Source organism: Trichechus manatus, unplaced genomic scaffold (genome assembly GCF_000243295.1).
Source record: "Trichechus manatus latirostris isolate Lorelei unplaced genomic scaffold, TriManLat1.0 scaffold00018, whole genome shotgun sequence".
NCBI classification, from domain to species: Eukaryota; Metazoa; Chordata; class Mammalia; order Sirenia; family Trichechidae; genus Trichechus; species Trichechus manatus.
In genome coordinates this window covers 23,791,172-23,801,049 of record NW_004443954.1, presented here as the reverse complement: position 1 = coordinate 23,801,049, position 9,878 = coordinate 23,791,172, and the positions used below count along the sequence as shown (strand labels likewise).

The 9,878-nt window shown below is 39.8% G+C and overlaps 1 protein-coding gene and 1 non-coding gene across 2 annotated transcripts; both read right to left on the bottom strand.

Moving 5' to 3' along the window:
* Positions 1-6,973: 6,973 nt before the first annotated feature.
* RPS20 (ribosomal protein S20) lies at positions 6,974-8,465 on the bottom strand. The gene is made up of 4 exons (XM_004372584.3): positions 8,307-8,465; positions 7,914-8,013; positions 7,556-7,629; positions 6,974-7,193 (listed from the first exon to the last, which is right to left on the bottom strand). Exons 1-4 carry the CDS (start codon positions 8,307-8,309, stop codon positions 7,011-7,013), a joined length of 360 nt encoding a protein of 119 aa, XP_004372641.1. The 5' UTR covers positions 8,310-8,465; the 3' UTR covers positions 6,974-7,010.
* On the bottom strand, positions 7,701-7,766 carry LOC111819780 (small nucleolar RNA U54). Its single transcript, XR_002823367.1, has one exon. It is a non-coding gene; the product is annotated as a small nucleolar RNA U54 (small nucleolar RNA).
* Positions 8,466-9,878: the final 1,413 nt, after the last annotated feature.

Genomic DNA, 9,878 nt, shown 5'->3' with positions numbered 1-9,878 from the left:
CTGGAAGCTCTGTGAAGCAGCTTTTTCGTACCCCCTATTTGGTGGTCTCTGATAGGAGTCCAAGATGGCGGATCCATGCTGCATTAGCTGATAGGGGACCTCTCCACATATGTCTCCTTGCTCTCTGTTCTCTGTCAGTTTCTTATTCCATTTGGTGCTTGGCTGAGTTCTTTATCTCTTCATTTGATGCTTAGGATTTCAGGATTGCTGTTTTCTCTGTTTGGCTTAGTTTTTTTTATCTTTGCTGTGGAGGGACGGCGTGGTGCTTCTGCCTAGAGTGCCATGTTGCCAGAAGTCCCTCATTATTTTCTTTTAAAGCCTCAGCAGAAGCACATTTAACGTCCACATTTCTAAGACAATAGAGACTTTCTCTATAGCTCTCCTCACTTCTTTCTGACCCTTACAGAATTGCCTTTCATGTTTGTAATTCTACCAACAGTCTCTTCAAGGCAATATAGGCTTTTACTATTAAAGAAAAAAAAACCCATTGCTGTTGATTCCAACTCATAGCAACCATATAGGACAGAGTAGAACTGCCCCATAAGGTTTCCAAGGAGCTGCTAGTGGATTCAAACTGCTGACCTTTTGGTTTGCAGCCAAGCTCTTAACCACTGCACCACCAGGGCTCCTCTTTCACTATAGATTCTTCTAGCCTCTACCCATTACTCAATACCAAAACTACTTCCACATTTTAGATATCTATCTGAGCAGCACCATACTATTCCAGTATTAAATTCTTAGTTATCTAGTGTTGCTACAATAGAAATACCACAAGTGGGTGGCTTTAACAGACATTTATTTTCTCACAGTTTAGAAGGCTAGAAGTCAGAATTCAGGGACAGTTTCTATTGACTCCTTATTTTTTTTTCATTTGTATGGGCTATGCTTTTCTCTGTTTCATAATTTTTTGTTGAAAAGTGGACATTGAAAATAATATAATGTCTCAACTTTGAAAACCAGATTCTCCCTTCCCCAGAGTTTGTTGTTACTACTGCTGTTTGTTTGCTTAGTGACTTTCCTGGACTGATTCTGTAAAGTCTGAATTTTTTGCTGTGTGTGGCCACTGAAGTCTCTGCTCAGTTAACTTAGTGGTCAACTAATGACTGGAGAGATATTTTCTTAAATGCCTTGAACAAATAAGTCTCCCAGCCTTTGCCAAAAGGCTCTGTGCATTGGGGCATGCCTTCAAAGCTCTGGCAGGCAGTTTACTACACTGCCTTAGACTTCATTTCCTCCTTGTGTAGACGCTTAAGGTCAGCTAGAAGTATGAGCTTAGGGCATTCTCAGGTCTCTCCTGAGTATGCACACACCCATCAGTGTGCATACAGTCCTGCACATGTGTGTGGCCTTCTAGATTTCCAGGAATATGTCAGAACTTTTCAAAGTTCCCTGTGGACATTTCATTCTCCAGTTTTTCCTGTTTTTTGGTCACCCTTTTGTTAGCCTCAACTGGTAATGCCGCCTCAGGCAGCTATAATTCTAAACGATTGCTGCTGCATGCTTTCAGAAAATGCGTCATGTGTAGGGCTGTTCACTCTGGGAAAGCTCTGTGTTAGGTCAAGTAAAGAAAAGCTCTGAGAATGGAACTTTCTAGCAAGCTGCCAGACAGGTCAAATATGTGGCAAATCTTGAGCAATGGTGCTTTTATGGAGCTCTAAACTCATTCTATCTCCTCAAGTGGCTGCTAAGCTGCTGGTTTTCACAGATATCATAGTTACATGGCTATTGGTTTTCAAGGATACTACGGAGTTGGAGAGAGAGGGATGGAAATATGGCAAGTTAAAACATCATAAAGCTCACTGTTATTATTGAGATTCAATCATTAAAAAAAGTCCTCAAACTGTTGCAAGCCTTTAATTTCTAGAATTCTGAAAAAGTTGATTTTGACCATTTTGCTAGTGTCTTTTTGATTTAATGGAGATTTTCAGATGTCCTTACTTTGACATTCATGGAAGTGAGATCCTTATTCTATTTTAGAGATGTAAAGTCATTGCCAAGAATTAGAAAAACATTATTAATGCTCCCAGCTTCTTTCAGTCAACCACCAAAGTATTGTGTTTTATGGCAATGTTCTGATCCAGCTAAGTTGCAAAGAGACATTCAGTAGCAAGTAATTTCAAGAATGAAACTATTGTAGGACTTTAAAATATTCAAAAGATATGTATTCTAATAAGTCAATCATTAATGAGTTATTAATGAATTAGTGGTTTATTATGCATGAGAAAATTTGATAAGGAAATGTCTTTCCATGAATACATTAGATTTTGATTTTTATAATATTTTCAAGCTTCTATTAGGATTTGAATTTTTGTAGTAAAAAAATTTACCACAGTACAAAATTTTTGGAAGTCTTCAAATGGGGGAAGAAAGGTGTGTTACTAAAAAGAAGACACAATTTTCCAATAAGATATTTGAACTCTGAGTTAGAAGGGATCTTAGAAGTCTCTAGTTTAATAGTTCTCAAACCTGGAACTATGCTGGAATTGCCTGGGGAGCTGTTTAAAAATACATCCTCCACAAAGATTTGATTCAATAAGCCTGAGAGAAGTCCTGAAATCCATCCTTTCAAACAAGCATCCTGAGGATCCTGAACTGCAAGTTCAGGAACCACAGATCCAGTCCACCCCTCAAGCCATACAAGTACCCCCTCTATTAAGACTATAAACAAAAAGTTTTTGCTTCTGCTTAAGCATCTCCAGGGATGAGGACATCATTACTTTAATAGGCAGATTTTGGAGTAGCTCATTGGGTTCTTACTAATAAACAGATGACTCTAATAGGATATACCACTAATCTAGGCTAATCTTGGAACTGGGGCTCTATCAGTTCATAATGTTTTTCTGCATATTCAGTGTTGATAGAAATATCTGTATATACAGAGTGGTTTAGACTACCACCACTAGTATCAAGGATCTAATTTTTCCACATTGTAGCCAACAGTTGTGTATTCATCAAATCTTTTACTTTTGCAAATCCGAAAGGCATATCAGGGAACTAGGCCTACCTACATATGAATAGAGATACTCCATACCAGTACCAAAAAGAAAAACAATTATAATTCTTAATTGTCAGTTACCACAGTCTATTAATAGTAATTTCACAAAGTACAAACTTCATTGCTAGTTCTTTGCTCCACAAATGACTAAGTAAATAACAGATGTGCATAATGGTCACTGACCAATCATGTCACTTCTTTCAAAGTCTGTCAATGATTGCCACTGAGCAATCTATATTCAATTCACACAAAGACAGCAAGGTGTGTGGTTGTGTTGCCTGCTGTCTTCCACTGATAAACTCATGTGACGTTTTACAAAAAACGGAGTCAGAATAGGGAATTGGCCAACAAAAATAAAAGTGCAGCAAAGAAACAAAAAATTGATAATGCTAGGAATGACATTAATCAAATGTAAATTTTGTTATAGAAGAAATAGCTGACCATGGGAATGTTGACACTGCCGGCATTCAAGAGACTCTAGATACACAGAAAGAGGAATTTAGAGAAGGCAATCTTATAGACATGAATGAGGAAAACGGTTGCGAAAAAAGGATGAATATGTCCCAGATGAAGTAACGTCAACAAAAATTTCACATTGAAGACAATCTCAGAAATATTTCACAGCATTGAAAGCACAAAGGATCAAGTGTTTGAAGTAAATCCAAATTTAGAACATTACAATTCACCAAGGCACAGAAAATGTTCACTCCATATTGTACGTTATAAGGCAAGCACTGTTCAAACTACTATTGATGAGTATTTTCACAAAGAAAGAGAGTAACTTCCATGTTTCTAACGTTCTAGATGACACATACTAAGGTTTATTTTTTACTTTTCCCTTTACATTTATATCCTATATTAAGAGAGTCTGAACGTCTTGCCCCCCCATAAAAGGTGACGAAACAATCTTTCTCATCGATTATTGCTATAGATTAAATGGTGTCTCCCCAGAAACGTGTTGAAATCGTAACCCCGGTACCTATACTTGTAAATATGACTGCAAATAGCGATTTTTCTTGTTATATTAATGAAGTTGTATCCATGTAGGGTGTATCCTAAACCTAATCACTTCTGAGTTATAAAAACATCAGAATAGACACAGACACACACAGTGGGAAGAGGAAGACAGATGGAGATAGATGCCATCATCCTACAAACCCTGAATGCCAAGGATGGCTGGCAGCTACTAGAAGCTTAAATAGACAAGGACGGAACTCCCCCTAGGGCCATGCCCTGAATGTGGACTTCTGGTCTCCTGAACTGTGAGAAAATAAATGTCTGTTCGTTAAAGTCACCCATTTGGGGTATTTCTGTTACAGTAGCACTAGGTAACTAAGACAGTTAGTAAGATTGTTCTACATGTGTTCAGCTTGCATGGTCAAGTTTTTTGGTCTCACACTACTGTGTAAGGTGAGGCCTGTCAGGTATTTAAATGTTTTCTTAGATGCTGAGGCAACCATTAAAGAGATTTAAGAAACACACTAATTAGATCCTGATTCAAACAAACAAGCAGTAAAAGCATTTAAATAAAAGTGAGTAGTACTAGATATTTAATAATTATAAATTGTTATTTTTTTTTGGAAACTCTGGTGGCATACTGGTTAAGTGCTACGGCTGCTAACCAAAAGACTGGCAGTTTGAATCCACCAGGCGCTCCTTGGAAACTCTACAGGGCAGTTCTACTCTGTCCTATAGGGTCACTATGAGTAGGAATCGACTCAGTGGCAATGGGTTTTAGTTCATTATTAGCAATATTCTAAGTTCCTGCAGGGGCTTTGTTCCCAAGTAGTTATTCTAAAATGTTTGAGGATTAAATAGCAGCTGCCCAAACTTTAAACACTGTACTTTGTTTTACAGGTTCTCAAAGTATTGCCTATAATTTAAATCCAACTCCTTCACCTGAGTGTGAAAAAAATACAACTGCTGATCTACCAGCCATTTTGGTACACACTGACTAAGATTCAACTGTAGGAAAGGAAAAAAGCTGTTCTTTCAATCTTAATTCACTGAGGCAGATTTTTCACAATTATTTGGGATAAGTAGCTTCAATGCTTTCAAGGAGTTAAGATCCCCTCTTGACCAGTTCTCAGGATATTGACTATATTTCGAAGACTTCTGTATTATTTCTGAAAGGGGAACAAGACAACACATAGCACTTAGATCATTGAAACAAGCTTGTAGGCCTCTCTGCGGGCTGCACATTACAAGGCACTGCTGCTAACCAACAAGTTGGCAATTGGAATCCACCAGCTACTCCTTGGAAACCCTTTGGGGGCAGTTCTACGCTGTCCTATAGGGTTGCTATGGTGAGTTGGAGTAGTCAACAGCAACAGGTTTACGGTTTTTTACAATGTAGATGGCTAGGCGACAGGTCTATAGGCTCCTCACATGGCCTTTGATTAAAAATGGAAATTCCTTCCCTTCCCAAGCTCTTCTTGTTAAACTAAGACCAGCTTCTCCCTAACAGGGGAGTGCGTTATTGCCGGCCTCAAAAAGTTAACTAGATCCACGTTGTGTAAATCTTCCCAGTTTATTTTTACTCCAGACTAAATCAGCCAGTTTTCATTGAACAATTACAATTAAACCTTATATACTCTTTACTGTTTCCCCAACCTAACTAGTTTGTTTTTTAAAAGCTGCTAATCCAGGTTAATATCTTGAATTACAAAAGGTTAACCTGAAATTTAATGTAGCTCAAGTCTGCATTTTAAAAATACTTGGATTGCTTGTTTTGGGTTCAGCCAACTTGGCATAGCTCATTCCAGATTCAGTTCCATTCAAACGAAATCTGCTGAAAGGAAAAAAAAAAATCAAGACTTTGATGTTGGGCACGGGAGGGGTTAGGATTCTAATGTTTGGCCAATTGTGTGGCTGGATGATGGATCATGGGTCAAAATAGAGAAAAGACAACAGTTTCTGGGAAAACTATTTCATTTAGACAGATCAACGTTATTTCCTTGTGTGAGGTATAAGTGTCTAGTATAAGTTAGACGGGAGAAATCTGAGCGGAAGGTCAACTTGAATACAGAGGCTAACTGAAGCCATGGGAGTGAAAAAAGATAGCTAAATAAAGGCCTAGTCCAAAACCCAGAGTGAAGGTATAAACTACTCCATGACTGTAAACTGTATTTAAGAGAAACCAAACCCTTTACTGTCAATTCCAACTCAGGAGACCCCATGTTACAGTAGAACCAAGCTCCAAAGGGTTTTCTTGGCTGTCTCTATAGAAGCAGCTCACCAGGCCTTTCTCCTACAGTGCTGCTAAGTTCTCATCTTTCAGTTAGTAGTTGAGTGTTAACCATGCCACCCAGGGACCTTGTAATCCTATTTAATAGAGTAGTAAATGTAGGAGAATTTTCAGAAATACTCATTTCTGGAAATTTTCTCTATGGAAAATTAGTCACATTGATATTTTAGCAAGGATGTCCATCACAAATTTTAACAAAAACCTGAAAACCAGATGGACCTTCAAGTCTGGTGAGCCCGTTTAAAACCTCACCTATACCATTAACTCTGGGCAAGTTAAACTTTCAATCTGCTCAATGGCAACAGTACGCACATCACAGCATTCAATAAATTAGTCTGTGTAACACCAATGCAGAATCTAGCAGTTAAACCATAAACATTGTCCATTACTATGCCAATGAAGGTCTGGCTAAATTGTGGCCTATGTTTTGTAGATAGAAATTTAATAGTTTCATACTGATGCAAAGAGCTATCCACGCATAATGTGAAAAATTACAGAAAGGCTCAAATTTCCACAACATTTTCAATGGTACCAAGTTTAGTCTTCAGCCTAATGTATTTAAAACAGGAGGAAAGATCTATAGCTATGACTTCCTATGTTAGTACTCACTAGGTTCGAACGCAGCTGTACATTTTAGTATTACCACAGAAATCGTTTACAAGGCGTGTAGTACCCAGACATCAATCACACCTTCCTAAATCTGTTGGTATTCTGAGTAAAAGTCAACAAAATTTACCAACTGATAATAAGTTTATTAAAATAGTTGATTTAGGCATCAGCAATGGTGACTTCAACCTCTACCCCAGGCTCAATACTGATGGAAGTGATCTGCTTAACGATCTCAGAAGGACTGTGCAAGTCAATGAGTCGCTTGTGGATTCTCATCTGGAAACGATCCCAGGTCTTAGAACCTTCGCCACAAGGAGTTTTCCTCGTAGTGATTCTCAGAGTCTGCAGCAAAAGACAAAACCAACCATTTATAGTTTTATGCTTATATTTAGAAAATCTGCAAAACCATTACTTTCAAATCCTCAAATATACCATCACTCATCTTTACATAGAGGTTTTCAGATACTGCCAATTTAAAAGTTAATTCCATGTTTCATCCCCCTCCACCAGCTTGTGTTAACCATAGTCACCTCTAAACAACAGGTGTGTTATGAACCAAATTCTGCCAGCAATTTTTATATTAGTACCAGCATATATAATTGCTCTGAAAGTCAAACCCCTTATCTGAAGTGAAGGGGTAACAACTGCGATTTATACAACAACCGGAAGCAACCCCTGCTCCCTGACCCTATGGTCCATTTTACCTTGGTAGGCATCCTAACCGGCCCCTTCACTTTGAGGTTCTTCTCCTTTGCGCCTCTAATCAAGTCAGCACACACTACACGAAAAGAAAATTTACCTTTCAGTTCATTCAGCACAATTAAAACAGGCTTTTAAAAATTCAGTTGACGCTGGCTCAGAATAGCGTATACAACCATCACCATAATTCAACACTTAGGTCTCTCCTCATTGCCAGCTCCACCCTTAACAGAGCTGTGATGTAAAAGGTAGGGTAAGAACTCAAGGAAGTGACTTGTCGCTTTACTTCTCTTTGAAGTCAACTTTCTACAATAGCAACAAGTCAGATTCACTACTACCTCGCCCGCAAACTACTGTACTGACCCTTCTCCAGGGATTTTACGTTGCGGCTGGTTAGAGTAATTCTAATCCGGTGAATGGCCACCTCTGGTTCCACGGGTGTCTTTCCGGTGTCCTTAAAAGCCTGTCGATTACACAGATGAGAAAACATTGGAGCAAATAAAGTATCAATTATGGAGCCAAGTTCATTAACTTCCTCAGGTTCCTCCATTACTGTAAGAAATTCTCTACCCGAATTTTTTCTTATATCGTGGTAATAGAACATTTGATCATTAAAACCCCTTTGCTGTATAAATGACCTCCGTTTTCTCAGCCCCCGCCCCCAGAACAAGCAACCCCGGGGCTGTGGCCCGCGGGACGGCGACAGAACGCAGGCCGCTGGCGCCCCAACCCGCGCGGCACCATCTCCGTTCTCACCATGGCTGCGGCGCTGCTTCCTGACCGACTTGTTCCTCGGCGAGAGCGAACAGCGGTGAGTCAGGAGCAGGAGGGCGAGGGCAAGCCACCCCTCTACCACTACCGCGTCTTCTTCAAAAAGAGGGAAACACAGCGTGCGCGGAGCTTATATAGCTTCGCTGGCGTCTCCATCCGGGTCCCGCACGCCCCTCCAGCGCTGCCCCGGAAGAGGAACCGCCCCGCCTCTCTAGAAGTGGCCGCGGAGGCTGGATCTGGAGGACCCGCCCAATCGGCCGGAAAGGCGCCGCCGCGGTCCACCTTGTTCCGGTCAGCCTAGCCGCTGCCTTTCTCTGACCACCTGGCAGAGGTGACAGGCGACACTGAGCCTGGCCCCTAACGGAGGAAATCCCTCTGCCTGTGCGTTTGCTTCCCAGCGCCCGTAAAGTTCAAAAGACCATGTAATTTTTGCTTCCATACAATCAGTGGTTTTCTGAGCAAGTGGGAACTTCTGTAAGTGGAACGCACACCTATGGGTGTTAGAAAAAATGTCTGTGATTATTTGGGAATGTTATTTTAAAATTTGTAGACAGTTATTTTTCATAGCCCATCGTGATACTTCAGCTTCTGGCTGACTTCCGTTTTTTACCACCAGTTGCTGTCAATGGACTCTGACTCGTGGCAACCCCATGTGTGTCAGAGTAGAACTCGGCTCCCTAGGGTTGTCAGTGGCTGATTTTTTGAAAGTGGATCATCAGGCCTTTCTTCCAAGGTGCCTCTGGGTGGTCTAAAACCTCCAGCCTTTTGGTTAGCAGGCAAGTGTGTTGACTGCTTACACCACCCAGGAACTCCCAAAATAATATTATGCAAATTTAATGAAAAGCGTTACTAATTTTAAAGTTTGTTTCAGTTTTAAACATTTTGTTACATTTTCTCTTGAAAAGTTAGGTTTGAAGCCCCTAAATATCTAACGAAAGTGTAATCTTCTGATTTTAGATCCAAGATGTTAATTGGAGAAAATGTGGAATTAAACAATAAGCAGAAAAGAAGAAAATAATTCCGTCATTTGGAGATAACTACTGTTCACACCTTCAGTTATTCATATATTTCTTTAAAAAATGGGATGATACCCTACACACTGTTTGGTAACCTGCTTTAGTCACAGAATATTTTGTCACAATGAATGTACTTCTGTAATCACCCTTTTAATGACCGCATAATCATGAATCATACAGATGGTCTATTCATAATTTATTAAGCCAGTCCTCTATTTTTAGAGTTTTAGATTTGTTTTCCTATTTTTCGCTCTTATTAGAAAAATATCATGATGTACATGCTTGTATATTAGGGTTTCTCAATCTCAGCACTACTGACATTGTGGTCTGGATAATTCTACCTTGTGAGGGCTGCCCTGTGCATTGTAGGATATTGAACAGCATCCTTGTTCTCTACCAACTAAATGCCAGTGGTAACTCCTCCACTCCCCAACTGTGACAACCAAAAATGTCTCCAGACATTGTCATATGTTCCCTGTGAGGCAAAATCACCCCTGACTGAGAACTAGTGTAAATGAACTTTATAGCACGTCTTCAATAT